Here is a 22,157-nt window from a genome sequence, read left to right as displayed (position 1 = left end):
TTATTTGCATCTCACAAATTCACAAAAAAATGCAAAAACGCAAATTTGATTAATTCTGATTGAAAAGGCGGAAAGTCATAAATCTTGTCACCATTTACGAAAGAGAAAGAAACCAAGTTATTATCGTTGTTCTTATGGGAAAGAAGTATTAAACACCAATAGTAAAACATTGATAAAAGTATAATACAGAATAGAAAATAAAGGAACAAATAAATGAAGAGAAGAGTAACTGCGCCTAAGGTTATTCGAACTTATATCCACAAGACGTACAGAATCGTATTTGAGTATCGACTATTGCTGAGCACTCTGGGCACGTCTTAGTCTGTGACGAGGCTGAAGATGATTGTTTTGTCCCGTTATAATGGCCGAACAGTGTTTGACTCTCCTCCTCTTTCTTTTTTTTGTAATATTTGTTGAAGCAGATGTTGTGCCAATCCTTTCCTTCTGCCTGTTTTCGTTCTGCAAAATACACAGATTTTCCTATCTCTCAGTTTTCATTCACTCTGAAAAAAATCACAAACCACATAACGCACATTTCCAAGACATTCCCTGTTTGTAATTATTAGTTTTGTTTCCTTTTATCCAGTTTTTTTACTTCTGCTTTTCATTTTTTAGGCGGTTGCTGTGGAATGTATGGGACTTTTTGGGAGAATTCTATTTATATGTTTTTATTATAAATAATTATGTTCGATTGATTTGATTTCTTCTCTGGTTATTATAGTGAAAAGGTTAAAAAGACGAACAAGCAGGGTTTCTCAATTAAAAAGAATTTATTCGAGAAAAAAAGTGTATAAAAAATGTTAAGTTTATTATAGTAACATTTTTAAGATTTGTAAATAATAGTTAATTAATAACTGATTAATAGTAAAAAGTGAAATAGTGTGAATTGTGGAAGATTGAAAAAATTATAATTAAACAATGACAATAACAAACACCTCTGAGCAAAAACCCTTTCATAAAAAACAGAGAAAATAATTAAGAGAGAAATTAAAAGAAAAGAAAACAAACTTGTATATTAAATGTCAGAATGCCTCGAAGAAGAAAATCATTCAATTATCAAAATAGAAAGAAGGAACTTGAAAACAAAGGTGTCAAAAAATGACAAAACTAATTCCGATGGAATTTTCGGAGAAGAAGCTTTCGCGCGAGGCTAAGATTCGTCGGAACGCGACGAATAGTCTATATTGTTATCTTTGTGCGTGCATCGATGTATTAATTAAAAAATTAGACTGGAATTTTTTGATTGGAAACTCAAAAAGGCGGCCGAAGAAAATGCTCGAGTTTTTTGCTGTCGAAAAAATCACTGACAAATCTGGTGATATCATTTTTGATGAGACAATGAGTTATGAGATTGATAAAAAGTCCGAACTGGTCTTCAATCAGAAAGGATACCCCATCCCAAAAAAAGCCACTGATAACTCCTCTCTTTCTGGAAGTGAGAGAACAAGATCAAATCAGATTTTGCTCCTTCATTTGTTCAATTTCACGCTAAAAAATCGGGAAATCATCGCAAAAGACACAAAAACTGTTTGTACAAAAAAAGCCCAAGAGGGCTTTCGTCTTTCCAGTGAAAGGCTCGAGAAGCTTCCAATTGTGAATCTCAAAAATGAGATCGTCCACGTCAAACGAGAAGAAGCTGAAAAATCAGTGGGTTGCGCGGTCCACAAATTCTTATCCAATGCTTTTAAAAACTTACAAAAAACGTCCGTTATAAATTTGGGAGATTGCAATCTTCCTGAGCAAAATGATAAGGCGATTACTTATGTTAGAAAGACGGAATATTTAAGCCTGGTAGAGGGGTGTAAACAAGAGCTGGCAAAAGACGACCACGTGGAGATACCTTTTGATGAAAGTTCATTTGCGAAGATCATAAACGGATCGATGTCTGCGTTCACGCCAATGCAGGAGAAGAATTTCATTGAGACGAAAGAGATACGTAAAGAGAAAAATCCATTTGACTTTGTCAGTAAAGAGGACTTAAATGTTGAGTTGGTCTGATTGAGTCTTCCTGTATTTTTGCGCCCTTTTTGTAATTTTTTACTATTTTGTGTTCATTTTTTTACTATCACAATGTTCTATTTTTATTAATAAAACAATTAAAACATTAAGTCAAATTTTTACTCAATGAAAGTCCAATTTAGTCTCTTTTATTTTTCTGTCAAAAAAAAGAAAAATAATTAACATTTAATTATACATTACTTAATAATAAAAAGGTAGTAAGAGTTAAATTCATTTTATTAAAATGTGACATTCATCTAGTTAAAAGAACCAGAATGAACTATAACTCGCGTTGGATTGGAAAAGAGAAAAACTGCAACTGTAAAACCCAAAGAAATGAACCGCAGTGTTGTGTACTACGAGAACAGTGTATCTGCTTTACATAGTTACCCGTCGAGTCCCGTCAGCGGGTTTTGTAACAACAACCAATCATATTACACTTCAAATGGCACCGACGTCTACTTTTACACCAAAGAATCATCGGAGCCGAAACAGATAGTCCGGTGTCCATCCGTCATCCACAATGCAGTTGCTGTTGAGTCTGTAGGTAAGAGTGGAGTTATAGTTGTTATGGAGAACTGCATTGGACTCATCTCACTCGACACGTTTGAGTTGATCACATTCTTGTGCGAAGGAGTCACTAAAGTGTATAGCACAGTCAACTTGGCGGGTGTTGAGGACTTCTTTTTTATCATTTCGACGCGCCCGTTTGCGTTGAAGTTAGCGAAAGTGCCATGCTTCATCATGAAATCGTCGGGGTTTGTCGAGAAGGAGAGTTTCCCACAGTTTCTTGCAAAGGAATATATCCCCGTGTTATTTGATGTGTCGTTTTCGACGTTCAGGAGAAGCAATTTGGACGTCACCCGACAAAATCCGTTTGTTGAGGTGTCGGACTCGGGGAGAAAGCCGTTTCCGAATGTGTTCTATTTGAATGACTTTGTTGGGACGTTTGTGGAGGTGAAAGTCAATGGAGAAGATATTGGAGTGACTGTTGGGGGAAATGATGGCGTTTGTTTTGAGTATTCTTTGGTCCAACAAATGCTCATCTACTCCATTCAAGTGTCATGCTCGACGCACTCTGCTGTGCAAAAGGTGTTACGGTATGTCAAACAGGAAGGAGAAACGCCTCTTGATTGTGTGAATATTGTGTTGTACGGAGAGAATCGAACGGACGTCATTTTCTTTACAGTAGACTCGTATGGATTGATGTATAAAGGGTTGTGGACAATAGAAGGAGGGCGATACCTTGGGTCGAAGTGCTTTGAGGAGTTGGATGAGTGTGTGAGTCTAGTTATATATAATAAATACACTCACAAAGTGGAGAGCTACGGCTTCGACTATTTGGGGAATGAGAAGAGCAAATTTGAAGAGAAAGTTGAACTGAAACTGCCACTCAATGTGATAGAGGAGAAAGAGGGTGGGTTTGAGTTTGGAGTATACGACAGATACATGAAGGGAGTCAACCAATTAGTGTTACCGAGTTACATCGAAGTCATTGGGAACAACGAGTGGAAATCGCTAGTGAGGACGTGTGAGAAGTTTGAGCTCTTTATTCAGAGTGTACGACTGTTAGCACCAATGGTGTTTGGGAAGCGGTTGACTGGGTGTGAGGAGTTGTATGCCCGATGTCTTGCAGAAGGATTTCAGTTGCCGTTGTTGAATGACACCAACTTCATTATCAATGCACTAAACATGTTGATCACCACAGACAATACGGCGACTATTTTGGAGGAATTAGATGATTACAAGAACTTTGAGAATCGCGTGGTGATTGAGAAGATCACGGATTACTTCCAAAAGTATTATGTCAACCTGAAGAATGCGTTTGAAGAGTTAATAATTAGCAACGAAGAGTTGACTCAAGTTGGGTTGGAGGAGTTTGAAGAGAAATTTGTGTTTTTGAGGGACGTCTTTATCAAGTTAAATGTGAATACGGGGATTGTCGAGACGATTGGCAATCACTTGTATGCGATTCGGTACTTTATTCCCATGTTGGAGATCTATCCTGAGTTGCAAGGTGAAGCGAAATTGCGTTCGAGTGGTGTTTTAATCAATCCGATGATTGAGTTAGTGATGCCTGGGAATGTGTATCCCATTAGTATCTCGCAAGTCTTTTTACAGTTGTTTAGAACGAAGATATTCCCGCCACTGACGTTGTATTTGCACTATTTGTTTATGATCCACGGACTTCATACCAAGTGTGACATCATACCGAAATTTGAAGCGCTGCCGGAGATGAATAAAATTGCGAGTTTGATATTGTCGTTTGATGCTGGGGAATTCAAGTACTTGTTTGATGTGATGCGAGTTGATAATAGTATGCGGAAGGTGGTGATCACGGAGATCTTACCAGTGATGTATAAATATTATTCCACCGTGCGTGTCTGCGAGCCATCGAAGTACATTTCGTTGTTCATGAATTACGTTGACGACATCGAGACGATGAAAATGAATTTGAAGTATTTGATTGCGAATGAGGAGTTTGGGAAGGCGAATAACACGCTGTGCGAGTTTCTTGGACGGTTCAACGCGAACGACGAACAATTTATGAATTGCGTGAAGTACCTCTTTGGAGAAGTCTGCGACGAAAAGAAGACTAAAAGCTATTTGCACGTTGTGTATAACACTATTTGGGAACATTACTTCATGTTGTTCTGCTTTGAGAGAGGGTTTGAAGAGGCTATGAATGTGGTGGAATTCTATATGAGCATTCCAGATATCTTCTCGACAGTGTTGAGTATTAAATACTTGTCAAGCAAAACAAAAGAAATGGAAGAACAAAACAAACTGAATTTCTTACTCGAACAATTTGTCCAAAACAAATCACCACTGGAAAGAAACCAAATTCGACAAATCCTGACTGAACCCAAACACGTCGACTTATTCATCAACGGAGATAACCAGATGACACTTAATGTGCTGTCGCGAAAGAGATTTGACTGAATTTGTTGGTGATATTTAATAGTTTTATATAATATACTATAAATTATAATATATTTTATAATTAAATTATTTATATATTATATTTATATTATATTTATAATATTAGATATTATAATATATATATAATAATAGATATTACTATTTATATATTTATATTATTATTAAAAAGAGATAAAAGATAACTAAAAAAGAGAAGGATGAGCATGACAACGAGTCGAATAGAAGGACTTCCTGAATGCTTGGAAGAGGACGATGTTCACTTTTTGGAATCAGTAACTAGCCGATATAAAGAACACAACGAAGAGATGAGGAGTAGCAAAGATATCTTCCAAACGAAGATCGATACATTTCCACAACGTACTGGTATCAATTTACAGCGTTTGTTTTTTAGGAAGGTAGTGACAAGGAGAAGAGAATGTAACATGACACAAAGGAAAAGAATATGTTCCGCGGAAAACGATGATAGAGAAGACGGACGCAGAATTGAGGCAACAGATAGAAGACGATTTGCGCTTGAAAATTGAATTTGAGGAGAAGAAGATAGCGATGTTGAATGAGGAGATGGGATATATGCAAACTCAGATAGGGGTATATGGTATGTTTTTATTATATTATAATATATAAATAATATATATAATATTATAATAGCAATAATATATTATATATATTATTATAATGTTAAGAATAAGAGAATGAAGTAACACACAGAGAAAGAAATAGAAAAGAAAAGTATGATAATAGAAAATGAAGAACGGAAGAAAGAAGAGAACACCAACTTGTTAGGACAATTTGGGATAGAAATTGAAGTGACCTGTGAGAAGAACACGACCCTCTTAAAAGTGTCATTTGACAAGTTGGGAGATATCCCACAAGGCCAAATAGAATTGAAGATTATAAGTGGCATATTTATAGTGAATAAATGTTCTCCAAAGGTTCTGGACATCGAGAGATACTTGTCGAAGTTGTATCAACACCACAACTTCTTGAAGTTTTTACTTCAAGTGCGGTATGCCTTTCCAAAGACTAATTGATTGTTAGAAACAAATATGAATCCACTCAATTACTTCATCTGATAGATAAAACTACGTAGTAATACTACAAGACTCACTTTATGGTTCGAGTTGGAGCAACGAAGACCTTTGTAACGCATTATCTAAGATATTCACAACATCACTGATCGATGTGTTCCTTAAACAGACCCTCTTTTGTTGCTCTTGTGTTAAGAAATGAAACTCCTTCAAGATGTCCCCATCTAAGATCACTTGCTTGCGTCGCCCATACCCAACACCATACCCTTTCTCCATACGAAACTCTTCCGGATTCGTCCCAGCAAAATGCCACGGCTCCCGATTCATCTTCGCATTGATCTGGCGAAGAGTTTGGTAACTTCGTTCATTCACTACAGTCAAATAGCCGACGCTGCCTTGAGCGGAGAGGTACACGAAGACGTACCCATTCCCCAATCTGAGTCGCGTGAGCCGCAAAATGTCGACGCCGACATTGAACGTTGCTGCGACTTCGAAGATAGAAATTCGTTCGGTCTCTGTTCGCAAGTAATTCATCACACTCAAGTTCCTCTCATAGTCAATTTCGAGAACGTGGAAGTAATCTTTGTCTAAGACAAAGGCGGCGTCGATCGCGTGAATGTCCCGTCCGTCCTTTCCAAGTGGAATCACGCTCTTCTTTTGTGGTTGGAATAACAAGAGAATGACTGAGCGGTACATGTCATTCAGTAAGATCAAATAACACATCTCGTCGACTTTATTTTTGCTCAGCGTCATTGGGAGAAATGTAATTGTATTGATCAAGATCGAAATATCACTAAAACACTTCTTTACCCACAAACTCTCCGTTTTCCCTTTCAAAATTTGAAGCTCATTCCCTTCAGCTACAGCTAAATACCCCCCAATCGAATTAATCGCATGAACAGCCTTTTTACCATCACAGACAGTCGAAATATGCCGGATCGTACCTTCTGATGTGCTCTCGAGACTGAATAGAAAGACATTCCCCTTCACCGGGTCGTCTTCAGTCGTTTGTGTATTAACTCCACACCCTACTAATACGCGCTTCACCGAGTTGATAGTGAGTTCGAGCACACGAAGCGAATTCACAAACATCCCCTTATCAAACGTGAACGACTGATTCTGGTCGAAATACACTAATTTGTAATGTTCTAAGAACAACTCGGCTCGCAAAGGTGTCGCAGTCAATTCTGGCGGCTTTTCTAATGCATTTTGTTGTGTTGAAGAGTGTGGAAGTTGTGGAGGACAGTCCGGGCTTTCCAATGTCGTTGTCGTTGAAATAGTATAAACTAGACCTATTGGAGAGGAAATGATGTTATGTGGAGTTCCTCCTACTATGATCTCTTGAATTGGAATACCATAATTGAACGTCTCAAATTTGGGGAGTGTAACTGTGACCCCCCCTTCATCCGTCTGTAAGAAGAGTTTTGAAGTATCAATAGCAACAGCGTCATATATCGAATTCTCTACATATGGAATAACACACGGAAACCCATAACAAAACTCCAAAATGAACGGAAACGCTCGACATACCAAAAATCGCTTTTCAGACGCTTTGGAAGACGTTCGCATGAGTTCGACGATCTTTGGCGGAACTTTCTTACTTTCCTTTTTATGTGGAATTTCGATCTTTAAACGCTCAAAGACCCCCTTTTGTGGCAGTGAACGGTAATAATAGAAATTGTTGTTTTGTGTCACACAAAAGATGTCAACTTTGCCTTCTACAACACTAATACACTCGACATCTAATACTTCATTGTCTTCATTCTTCTTTTCAGTCTTCTCAGGCTTGTCACTCTCAATCTGTTCTTGTGTGCTTTGATCAACAAAACGCGCATAAGACTCTCCTATTCCACTCAAGTATTGCGTCCCAAGTGTTATCCTTTTGTTCTTTAATAAGAGGTAATGGCTATCATCCTCCTCAGCCATATCAGTACTCTCAGGATACCACGCACCCTTCTCAACATCAATAAACGTTTTTAACACCTTGTTTTGTTGAATATCGTAAAACACTGTTGTTTTATTCTCTAACTCGCACACGGCACATCCATTGTTCACTCTCCCTCTTACAATGTTCTCTTGTAAACTCAATTTCACTTCGCTATTCACACTAATCCCATTGTGTGTGATTTCAACGCCACTCTCTATCCCTTTGAATACAAAATTCGGCGCATTCGCAGAGATCTTTGTTTCGGTGTGAACGTTTCTCTAGTATTTAGTACATGCAAACAGCCGACAGATATCGAGAAAATACAACACAAAACAAACGCGGATTTTAATGATTCGTCCAAACGGTTGGAACCCTACACACACAACAAATTCAAATCCGTTGTGTTCATCGCCCTCCAAACAATAATCGTGGATACACGAAACACTCTTGATTTTGTCGAGTTCCGGTAACTTCAAGACTAACTCATTCGGCTTTTCCATCGGCGTTTGGAAATCAAAGGGGTAGTCTTCCTCCATTTGTCCGCTGCGCTCCTGCAGATTTTTAATACGAACGGCATCCCCACAATGAATCCCAAACGGTTTGATATCTCCTTTACCGTACTCACATATCGTGTAATTGAACAAATAAGAGTCGTGGAAGACACTCCCCAAGAAGATGTAATCGTCATACAACGAGACCGTGTTTGGTATAAATTTGTATGGCGCGTTGGAGAGGACGATCTCTTGCACAATACCCTCCACGCAATTTAAGTGAATGTAATAGGAGTCTCCTTTATCGGTGAATGTCAAATACAAATTCTGTGATAATTGGTGAATGCTTTTGACAAGTTGGATGATCCGGATTTTCATCGGAAGAAGCTTGAGGAAAGGAACAACCCCCTTCCACACCTCTGGAGGATTGAAATACGTGCCAAATGGTAAGATGAATGACTCAGATGACGTCGTGGAGATGTATAAGACACTAACAGAAGCTAAGAGTAAGATACCAGGTAGTGGATAACACTCCACCATTTTTAAAGTGTTGTATGGAAGGCGACTAATCCGATTGACTACATTGGCACACTCTTGTTCTTCCTCTCCTACTACACCAGGGTTCACATTAATGATCGCAATTTCATTTGTTGCTTCTCCTGTATTGACAGTACGCCTATCTGTCAGTTTCATTTATTACTGTCAAGTATCCGAGATATGAAGTCTAAAAAGTTCAACAAACGCATCCCAAGTCGGCACCGTCATATGAAGGAATGCCAACGTCGGTGTTTCGTAGCCACTCAACGATATCACATCGACTATGCGCGACACCCCAAACTTCTCTAAATCGACGCGATAAGAGCTTCTATATGTCAGTCCTCTTCTCTTTGTTCAAAATAAATTGATAGAAATGTAAAAAACACACCTATTGGACCCTAATGGAATCACCCATAACAGTCGGTCGTAACACAAAAGTGATATACATCGCCCTTTCTTATCGATGAACATCCGTGGATCATCATAAGCCGTTGGCGTGCATTTTTCTCGAATTCGAAGTTCAGGGTATTCAAAACAGTGAAGCGAGTGCACAACAAATCGGTTTGTTTCTGTGTTGTATCGCATCACTGAAAGGCGCGCTTGTTTGAAGAGAAGAATTAAGAACGACACACCCTTGACAACAGCATACCCAACATCAACTATGTTCGCTTCACAACGTTCTTTGAAACGAATGGAAAGACCTGATGGCGTGATGTCGTAACACGTCAAACAGTTAGAAATAGTTGTTATGAGTTGGGGGTACTTCCCTGTAAATTGGTGAATAATACTTTTCTCTACACCGGAGGGGGGAATGATTGTTTCATGAAGTAAGGTACTCATCAATTATCTCTTTTCTAGTTTGCTTTCTAAATTTGTGGTTCATCAGTATATAATATATATTATTATAAAATAACTATATTATTCTAGTTTATTGTTATTATTACTAAAGTATTAATTGTTTATTATATTCAATAGAGTATATTGTATAGTTAAAAAATAGTAAATATATACAAACACTATTGATTAAATTATTAATGATAATTATACAATAGTATAAAAATAGTAATATAATATAAGTTATATTAAATTATAATTAATTATATTATGTCATATTATACTATATAAAAGTATTTGTATTAATGATAAAATTGTATTACTATAAATTAATTAATTCTAATTTGAATATAATTTAAGTGTAGAAATTTGATACTTGATGACACAAACAATTGGAATTGTATAATATGGTGTTACGCCAATCAATGATGATTAGAAAATGTTTTTAAAAAGTTTAATAACCGGAGCTAGTAAATAGAAATACACTGAAGATATTATAAAACAAAAAGAGTGTGTAGTTGCACAACTGTGTGATTTGTACTAACCCAAATAACTAAAATGGAATGGTTTATTTTGCTTCAACCATTTTAATAGTTTCGTCAAGCTTTTTATTAATTTCCTTAGCAGTTTGTTCCAAAGAGCAATTTGTATTAAAAGTCACATTTGCCTTCTTGTCATATTCCTCTTGTGATGGTTGTGAATTCAGTCTTTTTGAAGCTTCCTCACGACTCAAATTATTTCTTTTCATCAGTCGATTGATAGTAATTTCGTCGTCTATTTTAGTCTGCCAAATTTCGTTAATGCATTCCCAATTGGCTTTAATTAACAAAGCAGCTTCCACTCCAACTATTTTGTGTCCTTCACAACTGAACTTCTCGATCTTATTCACAAGTACTTGATAGATCATAGGCCATGAGATTTCACTGATGCGTTTGACCTTTTCTGGATGTCCAAAGACACATGCAGACAATTTCTTCCTATCAATATTCCCGTCTTTTCCAATAACATCTTTTCCAAACTCTTTGACATATGCAGAGAATGCTATAGAGTCTTTCGAGTATAATTCCCATCCAATCTTGTCGCAATCTATTGTTGGGATCCCACGGCTGTTCATGACATTAAGTAGAGTCGACTTCCCACTACAAATTCTTCCTGTGATTCCTATGACGTACACCATCTCTTCGATACCCCTTTGACTGATTCTAGTATATAATATAATATTTTGCTATATATGTGAGTGACTAATATAAAAATATAAATATGTTACTAGTACATATAGTAAAGAGTCTATTTACTAATAGTATAGTATCATTTTATTAATAATATAGTAACGAACGTTCAATTACACACATACACACATCTTCTATCATTGGAGTAACCCACAAAAGTACACAAGCTTGTCCAAATCAAATTGATCCACGTCGACGGAGAAATCAAACCCGTCTTCACAATTTTTCTTGTCAAGGTGGTCGACAACACGTTTGAGTTGTTCTGTGGAGGCGTGTGACAGTAACATCAAAAATTTGCTCTTCAATTGGTTGAGTCGAATTGTCTTGTCGATGACCTCTGCGGGTTTATTGATTGGTTCCAATAAGTCACTGATCGGCACAACACACTCTTCATTGAGTTTAGCAGTGTAGTCCAACATTACAGTGAAGATCTGTGATATGACACTTTGAGGCATCATCTCTTTTTTTTCACAGTCGGACTCTATTAGTCCTTTAATAGCATTAATATGTTCAATGATCTGTTTAATACCTAAATAGACACTTGGCTCAACTGGACTCTCTGGATTAGAAAGGGCATGATTCGCTTGTACTAATGAGACTAAGTGTGTGATATTATTTGGTGTAATTAAGCGAACTATACTGTCTAATAACCCAAATCGCTCTTCAAATGGAACGTCTGGGTTAACAAAGTACCGTGACAAGACAGGGTATGCTACTATAAATAACTCTTCTATACTTTTAGTCTTGAAGATCGTCTCGTGTAATCCTTCAAGAACAGGTTGAAGCTTTTCGTTCGTTAAGAAAAACAATTTCACTACTTCCAACACCTCCTTCGACATTCTAACTCTGAGCTTTTGAGTTACGTGATCGTACTTGGGTGTTCTTATTGGTTTTTGTATCGTTATTATACTATTTATTAACTATTCTATTGGTCGCGTAATGTCCCGTTTATTGGCATATCTGTTATGACATATTCAATCTTTTATGTTTTTTTACATAATGTTGAAAAATAATAATTAAAAAATCATTAATTATAGTTTATTAAATTATGTATTATTAAACAGGCAAATGTCTGTTCAATAACAAAATTTTTACAAATCAATTGTGTATTATAGAATGCATATAGTTATATAATCATATGGATATAAATATATAGTTATACGAAATAAAACATGAAGAATTTGTTGTACAATGTTGTTTTTTTATCAATTTGTACACATATTATCGTTTAATAAACCGGGAAAAAAACTAAAACGACGATTTTTTATATTTCGAACAAAATCCCGAAATTTTCTAATTATCATTGACCAAAAAGTGAAAGACAAAGTTCTCTAACCACCAACGAATAAATTGATTGTTGGTTGAATAGTTCAATTATTATTTATATATAATTAAGTATATACAAAAAACCAACAAACAAGTCAAAAAGATAACACTTAAAAGAAATTAAAAGAATAGCAAAGTATGGATGTTAATTAAAAATACAGAATTATAGTAAAACGCAAAAATCAAGGCATGAAAACAAGCGAATCACAAAAATTTCGACTTAAAAAAGTTCACAATTAGTCTTTCTTGGCCTTTTTCGCAGCTTTTTTAGCAGCAACCTTCTTTGCAGCCTTCTTAGCAACTTTTTTGTCAGCTTTTTTAGCATCCTTTTTAGCATCACCAGAGCATGGGGTGGACATCTTCTTGGCAAGAGAACCACAGTTAACCTTGAATGATTTGAGCTTCAAAAACTGATCTTTCTTCTCTGGAACAAGTCCCTTAACAGCATTGGACAAAGCCTGAGCGTTCTTGAGAGCGACCTGTTGTCTTCTGAGAATGTACTTCTTATCGAGTTTACCCTGCAAACCAGCCAAAGCAATAAGGGTGTCAGCCTTGTTGACCTTTAACGCAGCCTTTCTATTTCTTTCGGCGACCTTTTGTTTAACAATTTCTTCAATCTCAGCCTTTCTCTCCTTGAGGTGTTTCAAATGTCTCTGGTTAGCTTCGACTAAAATGTCTCTGGCAATCTGGGTCTTGAAAATTTGTCTCTCCTGTTTAGCTTTAACTGCAGCATTCTTCAATGCCTCAACAGCAGCCTTCTCAGCCTCGACTGTGGATTTAGTTCCGTTGGCAATGGTCTTCAAAATCTTCTTCTTGTTTGAGGTCTCGGCCTTCATCAGGGCAATGTCGAGATTTGCTCTATTGTCAATGGCGTTCTGTTTAGCAGTTGATGAAATAACACCCTTGAGTAACTTCTTGGCAGCTTTTCTCTCGAGTTGAGCCTTCTCAGCGTTCAAAACGGTGTTTCTAAGTTCAGCCAAATCGATTCTGTTGTTCTTGTACGCGTAGTCCTTTCTGACTTGAGCCTTTTGGGCAGCCTTCAAGTTCTCGGATTCAATCTTGAGTTGATTGTCGATGGTTTTCTCTTCAATGGTCTTCTCGGTTTCAAAAGCGGTTTTTTGTTTCTTAAGTTCGTCAATTTCGTCGGCCAACTCTGCTTTGATCTTGGTCAAGTAGTCATTCTTTTCAACAGTGAGTCTATTAGCGAGTTTAGTGTCAAGAACCTTTTGCTTCAAGTCCTCAATCTTCTTTTGGTTGACTAACTTGTACTTTCTAAGAGCGTTTCTGGCGCAGTGAATTTTAGCCTTCTTGTATCTCTTGAGTTCAAGGAGTTTCTTCTCAAGAGCAACTCTCTGTTCTTCGTTGTTCTGGATCTTCGCGGTCTTGATTTGTTCCTGGAGAATGAGCATCTTTCTTCTGATGATCTCAGCAAGTCTATCTTGTTTCAACTTAATCATTCTTTCTTTCATTTCTTGGGCGGTGTCCTGGTCTCTCAAGTTCTGAGTCAAAATCTTGGCCTTTTTCATGGCAGCGATTCTCTTCTTTTGTTCCTGTTCCTTAACAACTTCCAAAGCCTTCTTTGTGTTTTCGACTCTTCTCTTGGAAGATTCCAAATCCTTAATGAATCTTCTTCTTTCTCTCATCTGCTCGGCGTGGTGTTCAATAATTTTCTCGGCAGTGACTTTGAGTCTTAACAAATCAATGGTCTTCTTTCTGAGTTCTTCCTTCTTTTTGTTGAGAGCATCGATCAAAGCTCTTTCCTTTGCGATTTCGGCCATTTTTTCCTCGAGCTGTTTCTTCTCGTTGTTTTGGGTTTCATTGATGTTCTTCAATGACTCGGCGATAGAGGCGTTAACCTGAGCTGTTTCCTCTTCGATGAGTTTAATATTAGCGTTGATCTTTTCGATCTGGAGGTTAACCTCCTGGGTCTTGTTTACAGCAGTCGAATTGGTGATTTGGTTAAGTCTATCCTTAATTGCCTGGGTTCTATTCTGAATTGGGACCTTGACATCATCAGTCAACAAAGCCTTCTTGTACATTTCGAGGGCTAAGGCCTTTGTTCCAGCCGGTTGTTTCTGATTCAAATCACCGACTACATTCGACACAGTCGTTTGTGGGCATTTTGGGGTAGCAATGGCTGCTATTGCAACAGATAAGATGAGCAACACTTGCATGTGTAAAAGTATGATTTTTAGAGTTCGAGTTCCTCTATTAATAACTTCGCCCTTTTTTGAGATTCCTTTTTTATTTTCTGTTTTTCCCTCCCTTAAATATCCCATTTGACAGCTTCATTCCGCGCACACAATCTCGTTTTTATTTGTTTTGTTTTGTTCTATTTATTCACTGTCAAAAATCATCGCCCAATGTGTTAATTTTTATATTTTAATTCACTACCATAACACCAATTCTCTCTTTTTGAATTATCCACGTGGACACAACTTCTCTCTTTTGTCCAAAACACTTCACAAAATCAATGGCACTATTTCAACTAGTTATTCATAGGTTAATTTAACTAAAATAATAGTTACGTTTTCATTTACGAGTTCGTCAAAACACAACATTACTTATTATCCTCCTCTCTTTGTTTGCCATAACACAACCTCATAAAATAAATAAAATGTTATATATCTCAAATTTAATTCTTTGATTAAAAATTTTCATTGTTTTTGAATATGGATTGAATAACATTAATAATAACAATAATAATAACATTTTGTATTTATACAAAAAAAAGTGAATCACATTTTCAAATCCCATTTTGCAGAAATCAAACAAATAATTAAAAAACCAAAATAGAAGATCTGAACTGCAAAACTCCATAATTTTCAAAACATGCTTTACTTAATCTTTGTGATAGTAATGGCAGTGAATGCAGTTGTAAGCACCAACGGCACGAATGGTACACAAGGAACTCAAAATTCAACTGTGGGAACTCAAAAATCAGTGCTTGAGCAAAACGAAACCGCGAGTTTAATCAAAGAAATTGCGGACGCCGAGATTGAGAGTGAGAAAATAAAAAAACAGAAAAGATTGGCCGAGATTGCGCTTAACAAGGCGACGGAAACCCTTGCCAAAAATCATAAGGCGTCAATCACTCAGATTGAAAAAATGTCGGAACGATTGGAAACTAAAGCCCGGCTGGCCGGGAAGCTTTCGAGTGCAAAAATCAAAAATGTGCTTGCCAACGCGTCGCTGGCTGAGATGGTCAACCAACTTACTGCTGACAAAAACGCGACCGCTCAGGACATGGAGCTCATTGAGTACAACAGAAAAATTGCGTTGAGGGACAAGATCGATGAAATAAAGAGGAAGAAAGCAATTGCCGAACTCAAAAAGTCACTTGCGGAAAAGAGAAGAAAGGTTGAGGCCGACACCATCAAACAACAAATCGAAGAGGAGAAAGCGCTGAAGAAGGCTCGGCTTGAGTTGGTTCAAAAGTTCGACAAGGAAAGAAAGGAGAGAAAAGACTCACTCGTCAATAAAGAGGTTGAGATGAGAAAGCTTCAACAACTTGAGTTGGAAAAATTCAATAAGGAACTTGAGGTCGAGAGAAAGATGAAGTTTTTGACCATAGAGTCGACACAGAGAGAACTGTTTAATATGAGAAAAGCAGAGGAGATCAAGAGGGAAATTGTCAAGCAAGGCATCCAATATAACAAGCTTCTCCAAGAAGAAAACTTGAAGAAAGCTGAACAAAAGGCAAGAATGATTGAAGACTTGAAAGATAAGGCGGTTACTTTGATGTTGCAGAAGGAAGATTTTATGAGAAAGAGAAAAATCGAGTCGGCAGAGTTAAAAAGCGAGGTGATGACAGCGAAGAGAGAAGTCGCAGAGGCAGAAAAATTAGCGAAAAAGGCAATTAGAAGCAGAAGGATCCGTAGAGTTGCACTGAGAAACGCACAGATCAAGGCGAGACGAACACAAATTAGATATTTGAAGATCAAGGCGCTCAAGGATGTGTTGTCGAAAAAGTTACTTGCAGAACAGACAATCTATAAGAAGAAATTGGACGAGCAAACAAAAATTAAGGCGCTTGACTGCAAAGCCAGAGATTTGCTTAAACGACTTAAAACCGTTGCAAAAGTTTACGACGAGAAGAGTGCCGAAACTTTGAAAAAGATCAGAGCTGAAAAGAAAGCCCTTTTGATTAGAAAAATGTTACAAGAAAAAGCCGACGAGATAAATGAGAAGAGAACATTGATCAACTCGTTCAAGTTAAAAATCCACAAATTGGAAGAGGAGGAAATGCAGAAACAGATGCAACTGAGTGGTGTTGAGAAAGATATTTTGAATCAAAAGACGTTAGCCAAAATTATGGTTATGAAGAGAATAAGAGAGAGGAGCAGACAAAAGAGAATCAACGAACTCAAGGCTAAGTTGAACAAGATGTTCTTGACAAAGCGCGAGCTTCTTTGGAAGAAGAGGTGCATCAGATTCAGAAAGGTAGCGAACAAGAAGATGGACGAGGAGGCGCGAAAGAGAAAGATCGCGCGTATTATTTGTGGGAAAAAGGTCAACCGCAACAAGTTGACAAAATGTTACGATTTCATTCATAACAAATATCACAACATGATTCACAAGCCCGGCAAGCCCGGATTCAGCTGCCCATTTGCTGGTAAATATGGAATCACAAAGTGCCAACCAATTGAATTGCCGTAAATGCTTTTTTGTCGCTTGTTATTTCTTTCTTTTTCTGAATGGAGCAATAATAATTCAACGAACAATACCACATGGTTTCGAGTTTTTTAGAAACAAACGAATTTTTGAAATTAAATTTACGATCGATGAAATTTACTTTGTGGATGAAAGTAAGAGCCAAATACTTCTAGATTGGCAATAAAGAATAAAACAAAAATATGAATTGGATAACATAAGTTAGAAGATCAAGCAGGCTTTTTTCTTTTTTGGAGCATCGCCTTGTTTAGCCGAGTCTGCGGGTTGTGCCTTTTTTGGTTTTTCGGTCGCGAGGCACCCTTCGAAGAGTTCTTTGTGTTCGACAAGTGCTCTCTTCATGAAATCCGTGAAGTTGTTGACAATTTCATCTTTTTGATTGAGCACGTCGTATTGATAAATTTTACAGTCGTCGGGGATGAAGTCTTTTAAACTTGCGACGACTCCGTCTTTGTCTTCTTGTTCTTTATGAGTGACAAAGACGAATCTGTAAATGGGTTCCGAGTCTTTTGTGAGGTCTTTAAAGAAGCCTTGGATGTATTCTGCGGAGTCTGACTCAGTTGGGGAGACCACAAAGATATGGATTTTCCCTTTAGAAAGTATTGTGTTTGCAGTGGTTCTGCTGTTTAACAGTGCACTTCCAGAACAGTCATTCTATTCTTCAATAACAGTGTTTTACATATGTTAAAAATAGAACAAACAAATGTGAAGTTATACATTGCTTTTCCTATAGTCAAAGTGGTATCCATTGGAGTGTCAATAGTCGTTGCATTGTACTCAGTAGGAGCGGGTTGGTCCTATTTATTAATATTTAATAGAAATAAATACTATAAAGTATGGAATATCTCTGTTAGATGAAAAAAATGTCACAAACGCAAAATTGGCAGGCGAGTGCCGTTTTCCCAGTCTTTGGCAGACCAATAAGAACAACGCCGACAGAATTCTGTTGAGCCGTTTCTCTGAAATGTTAGAGTAATTGGTAATATGTGATAAGAACAAACTTAGACATTAGCTTTTAGTTTTATTTAGTTCGGTTTTTTCTATTTTTCTATTATTTTTTGGGTGAGGGTGAAACGTATAAATCGCCGAATTGCATTCAATAAAGCGTTTTTTTCCCAAATTGTTTTTCTTTACTTATTTATTTGTATATAAATAGTTTATATCTAATTCTATTATAATAAAAGGAGTTGTTTGAATTATTATAAAAAAATATGCCAAATTATTATTAATAATAATAAAAAAAAACAAATTGGTGTATTGATCTATAGAAAGTTAAAAAAATAATAGTTAAAATAACAAACCACTTTACCATACCAAATAATAAGAATAATCATTTTTGGATTTAATCCAATTTAATTATATTTTGAAATAATTTCAAAAATGCTTTTTCTATAATTAACTTACTTTATTCTGTCTATTTAATAAGGAACAAAAACATAACTTAGATCTAGAAATGTGATATTTTTTTTGAAAGGAAAACGCCCGTTTTTTAAATAAAAAAACACCGAAGAAATGAATTAAAAACAAAGTAAATATAAATAGTAAAAAATGAGTGGTAATACGTTAGTACAACGTGTATATAAAATATATGATTTCTTTAAAAAAACGGGATAATAAAAAATTACAATGTACGAAAAGTTTAAGAAAAAGTTACAATATTATCAATTTAATTATAGTTATTTTAATTAAAATAATAATAATAATTAATTATAATCAACTTTTAATTTGAATAATTTATAATTCAAATTTAATAATAAAATTATTTTTAACCAAATGTTATACTTATTATTATTAATTTTAATTAGTTTTATTTAACTTTTTGGAAATTATTATTAAGAAGTAATTTTAGTAATTAACACTTAAAATAACTCCCTTATTTTTGTTTTGGCCTGTTATTAAAGGGATATTAACACAAATTTTGATGCTTTTCCTTTTTTGGCTTGTGTATTGTTTATGCAAATGAAATAAACTCTAAAAAAACGGAAATTTATTTAATAAACTCGAGATTTCCTGATTTTTAAACCACTTGATATTTGTTCATTGTTGTTTAAAGTGTTAATACAATATGTTATAGAATTATTATTTTGTTTGTTCCAATTATTTTGTAGTATGCAAATAGTATTATTTTTTATAATTTTTAATTGTTATGTATTAGCTTTAAAATGATAAAATAATGTATATATTATTGAATAATCCCAATTTTGCCAAATCGTCTTTAAATCTGTCTTTGTTACCAGATTTCTATTCTTTAACATCTTTGAATAATTTTAATAGTAAAAATATAGTACTATCAACCAATAATAATTCTATTTATAATAAAGAAGAAAGTAAATTGATTTATTACCAATAAAATAGCCACATTAAAAATAAGTATAAAAACAAACGACTAAAAATAGAAAAAACAATAATATATAAAAAAATTGTTAATAATTGTAATAACATTTTAATAAAACAAATTCTAATAACAAATTCTATAATATTTGAACTTTAAAAAACTCAAGTAAAAACAATGCAGTCAAAGTCTCTGCACGAAATCGAGTTGTGGGAAGTGCAACTGTTACAACTTCAAAGTGATTTAACAAAACGGGAGTTAGCGGTCGAGCGCAGAGAGAAACTTGTTGAAGAAAAAGAATTCGAATTGAAGAAACAAGAAGCTTCGCTCAAACAAAAGTCAATAGAATTTAATGAACTTTTGGAGCTCCAAGGCTTAACTCCTCAAGTCGAAATTCAATCAAAGAAAATGGATACCAAAACCTCTTTACCACAACAAATAAAAGAGGTTGATACTCAACCTTTAACTAAGCAAATGTCTCTATTGCCAGAATCATCTCTTCAACCAAAAGAAACTATAGTTAATAATTCCGAAACTATTAAAAAACCTAATACTCTTCCTGCTCAAAATGTTCCCATGGAACAACAAGACGATGACGACCCAGAGTTCACGGTTCCTGAAATAGATTGTCCGGATGATATGATACAAGGTTCAGTATTATATCCTTACCAAAATTGTTACGACCAACAAAATTTCAATTATGTGAATCCACAAAGTCAATACTTTAAAAATGTACCAATTGAACCACCTCAAGTTCAACCTAATGGTGTGCTCCATTCTTTTGAACAACCAAAAATTGTCAATAATGAGATCCCATCCCCAATTCCTCTTGCTTCTGTTGATCTTCATGAGTCTAAAGACGAAGACCAAGAGAAAGGTGTTCATCCAATAGAAAATCAAGTGCAGTCACCCTTGCCTACTCAACTTTCTACTATCGAGAATAAAAAAGAGATGCATGTCGAACAGACTCAACTTGAAACTAAATTAAATAGTAATATACCTATACAAAATACTATTCCAAATCCACAATCAGGACTTACTATAACTACTACTCAGAACGATACTTCAATCATTAAATTAAATAAATTAACTATTCCAAATACTAATCCCGTCTCATTAAACAAAGACCAACTTCAAACTATACCAAATAACAAAACAACTATTCAAAGTACTATACCAACTCCAGTGACTGAGAAAAAGGAGCCAACGAGTAACCAAGAGCTCCAAGGCTTTGTTCCTTTGGACATCAAAAAACAACCAAAGACAACAACAGAAACTGTCCTCTCCTTGTTTGGATCACAAGCTGTCCGAAGGGGTACCGAGAAACAGTATCTAAGTCCTGAACCTCCTCGAGGAGAAGGCACACAAACAGTAAAGAAGACAAAGACCCGGTACACTATGATGGGACAACCCTTGTGTTCATATCCCAATTGTAATAAAACGACATCTTTATCTCCCGAAGAGTTTTGTGTCTGTTCGATCTGCCATGTAGCGTATTGTGTAGAACATAAGAGTGAATTAGAAATAGTTATACCGACATATAAAAGTCTGATGAGTAAGAAACAGGCGCTAAAGCCTTACGTGTTATGTAAAGAGTGCAAACAACTGTACAACGAGAATGAGAACCAGCACATTGGGGAAACTAAGGATTATACACTGCAATTTTTTGAAAAGAGGAAAAGTGCGTTGGAGGCGGTGAAAAGTGACGAAATGGTGATGACTAAAGGCCTTGAAAATTTTTTGAATAAAAAACCTTCGAAAACAAATTTTTTGTTTGCAAGAAAAGAGGTCGGAGTTAATCAAGTCTGTCCCGTCTGTGATATTTATATGAATGGTGGAGATTATATGAATGTGACGTGTGAGGTGTGCTTGAGAAAGTGTTGTATTGGTTGTAGTCTTCACACAACTATTGCCCCAACTTTAATTATGGGGATTATGGACCCAACGCCCGAATACGTCAAAATCGTGTTATGCAAAAAATGTTATTTGGCCACTAGAAGAAAAAGTGAAAAAACTCGAAGAGAAGCAAAAAATCATGAATTTTCGGGCGTATTTGATTCAAAAAGTCAAGACGAAGCAAAAAAAGTCACAAGCTGCCTCAACGAGATCGAAGAGATCGTTGATAAATTAAAAGATAAAGACGACTTAAAACGGTTTGACGAGAAAGAAAATGAATACGTCAAAGAACTTGAAATTATGACAAATGAACTCATTATTATGAAGAAAAAGGCTGAAACACTCGACAAAGACTCAAAAACTGTTATGAATAATATGATTGCAGCATGTTCTGTCTGTGTTGAAGAGTGTACCACTAAACACGCCAATGTATTTGCAAGATACAAATCAAAAATTAAAAATTTGAAATGATTATTATTTCTAATTTTTTATTAATCTTTTATTATTATTGTATGATGGTTTAACATTTTTTAATATTTATATTTAATACAAACAAACTATAAATATTTAAATTATAAACAAATAAAATGAAATAAAAAAAATAATTGTTTTAATTATTATATTTAAATAATGGTTTTATATTTCTATTAATATAAATTAATTAGATTCACAAACAAATATTTAATAATTAATTTGGTTTATTTAAACTATAATATATTAGTAAAAAACAAAAATAGAATAACGAGATAAACCCGTTATTTAGCTTTATTGTTATTTGTTATTTTGTGGTTAAATTGGTGAATTCAAACAACGTGTTTCCAATTAACTACATATTGTTATTTCTAAAAACATAATAAGATTATCAGTTATCTAATCCTAAAAGTGTCGCATCAATCAATAAGAAAGAAACATGTTAATAATCAAATAATAAAAATATTAGATTTA

General features: G+C 35.4%; 11 protein-coding genes across 11 annotated transcripts; 5 read left to right on the top strand and 6 right to left on the bottom strand.

Moving 5' to 3' along the window:
• Nucleotides 1-241: 241 nt before the first annotated feature.
• EIN_430710 (hypothetical protein) lies at nucleotides 242-546 on the bottom strand (the record flags this gene model as incomplete). The annotated part of the gene is made up of 2 exons (XM_004261988.1): nucleotides 242-480; nucleotides 522-546. 2 exons carry the CDS (start codon nucleotides 544-546, stop codon nucleotides 242-244), a joined length of 264 nt encoding a protein of 87 aa, XP_004262036.1.
• Nucleotides 547-1,116: 570 nt separating this feature from the next.
• EIN_430700 (hypothetical protein) lies at nucleotides 1,117-1,998 on the top strand (the record flags this gene model as incomplete). Its single annotated transcript, XM_004261987.1, has 1 exon — nucleotides 1,117-1,998. The coding sequence occupies one exon, from the start codon at nucleotides 1,117-1,119 to the stop codon at nucleotides 1,996-1,998; it is 882 nt and encodes a 293-aa protein (XP_004262035.1).
• A 336-nt stretch (nucleotides 1,999-2,334) lies between these two features.
• On the top strand, nucleotides 2,335-4,941 carry EIN_430690 (hypothetical protein; the record flags this gene model as incomplete). The annotated part of the gene is made up of 1 exon (XM_004261986.1): nucleotides 2,335-4,941. The coding sequence occupies one exon, from the start codon at nucleotides 2,335-2,337 to the stop codon at nucleotides 4,939-4,941; it is 2,607 nt and encodes an 868-aa protein (XP_004262034.1).
• A 197-nt stretch (nucleotides 4,942-5,138) lies between these two features.
• EIN_430680 (hypothetical protein) lies at nucleotides 5,139-5,972 on the top strand (the record flags this gene model as incomplete). Its single annotated transcript, XM_004261985.1, has 3 exons — nucleotides 5,139-5,319; nucleotides 5,375-5,536; nucleotides 5,650-5,972. 3 exons carry the CDS (start codon nucleotides 5,139-5,141, stop codon nucleotides 5,970-5,972), a joined length of 666 nt encoding a protein of 221 aa, XP_004262033.1.
• A 78-nt stretch (nucleotides 5,973-6,050) lies between these two features.
• EIN_430670 (hypothetical protein) lies at nucleotides 6,051-9,764 on the bottom strand (the record flags this gene model as incomplete). Its single annotated transcript, XM_004261984.1, has 4 exons — nucleotides 6,051-8,174; nucleotides 8,235-9,063; nucleotides 9,130-9,252; nucleotides 9,313-9,764. The coding sequence occupies 4 exons, from the start codon at nucleotides 9,762-9,764 to the stop codon at nucleotides 6,051-6,053; spliced, it is 3,528 nt and encodes a 1,175-aa protein (XP_004262032.1).
• A 562-nt stretch (nucleotides 9,765-10,326) lies between these two features.
• On the bottom strand, nucleotides 10,327-10,935 carry EIN_430660 (Dephospho-CoA kinase, putative; the record flags this gene model as incomplete). The annotated part of the gene is made up of 1 exon (XM_004261983.1): nucleotides 10,327-10,935. One exon carries the CDS (start codon nucleotides 10,933-10,935, stop codon nucleotides 10,327-10,329), a length of 609 nt encoding a protein of 202 aa, XP_004262031.1.
• A 189-nt stretch (nucleotides 10,936-11,124) lies between these two features.
• EIN_430650 (hypothetical protein) lies at nucleotides 11,125-11,826 on the bottom strand (the record flags this gene model as incomplete). Its single annotated transcript, XM_004261982.1, has 1 exon — nucleotides 11,125-11,826. One exon carries the CDS (start codon nucleotides 11,824-11,826, stop codon nucleotides 11,125-11,127), a length of 702 nt encoding a protein of 233 aa, XP_004262030.1.
• A 723-nt stretch (nucleotides 11,827-12,549) lies between these two features.
• Nucleotides 12,550-14,592, bottom strand: EIN_430640 (DNA double-strand break repair Rad50 ATPase, putative; the record flags this gene model as incomplete). The annotated part of the gene is made up of 1 exon (XM_004261981.1): nucleotides 12,550-14,592. One exon carries the CDS (start codon nucleotides 14,590-14,592, stop codon nucleotides 12,550-12,552), a length of 2,043 nt encoding a protein of 680 aa, XP_004262029.1.
• A 580-nt stretch (nucleotides 14,593-15,172) lies between these two features.
• On the top strand, nucleotides 15,173-16,972 carry EIN_430630 (coiled-coil domain containing protein, putative; the record flags this gene model as incomplete). The annotated part of the gene is made up of 1 exon (XM_004261980.1): nucleotides 15,173-16,972. One exon carries the CDS (start codon nucleotides 15,173-15,175, stop codon nucleotides 16,970-16,972), a length of 1,800 nt encoding a protein of 599 aa, XP_004262028.1.
• A 216-nt stretch (nucleotides 16,973-17,188) lies between these two features.
• EIN_430620 (hypothetical protein) lies at nucleotides 17,189-17,993 on the bottom strand (the record flags this gene model as incomplete). The annotated part of the gene is made up of 4 exons (XM_004261979.1): nucleotides 17,189-17,638; nucleotides 17,686-17,781; nucleotides 17,859-17,943; nucleotides 17,986-17,993. 4 exons carry the CDS (start codon nucleotides 17,991-17,993, stop codon nucleotides 17,189-17,191), a joined length of 639 nt encoding a protein of 212 aa, XP_004262027.1.
• Nucleotides 17,994-19,493: 1,500 nt separating this feature from the next.
• Nucleotides 19,494-21,683, top strand: EIN_430610 (hypothetical protein; the record flags this gene model as incomplete). Its single annotated transcript, XM_004261978.1, has 1 exon — nucleotides 19,494-21,683. One exon carries the CDS (start codon nucleotides 19,494-19,496, stop codon nucleotides 21,681-21,683), a length of 2,190 nt encoding a protein of 729 aa, XP_004262026.1.
• Nucleotides 21,684-22,157: the final 474 nt, after the last annotated feature.

This window comes from Entamoeba invadens, assembly GCF_000330505.1.
Source record: "Entamoeba invadens IP1 unplaced genomic scaffold scaff_1105074726713, whole genome shotgun sequence".
NCBI classification, from domain to species: domain Eukaryota; phylum Evosea; order Mastigamoebida; family Endamoebidae; genus Entamoeba; species Entamoeba invadens.
This window is presented reverse-complemented; position numbering and strand designations above follow the sequence as displayed.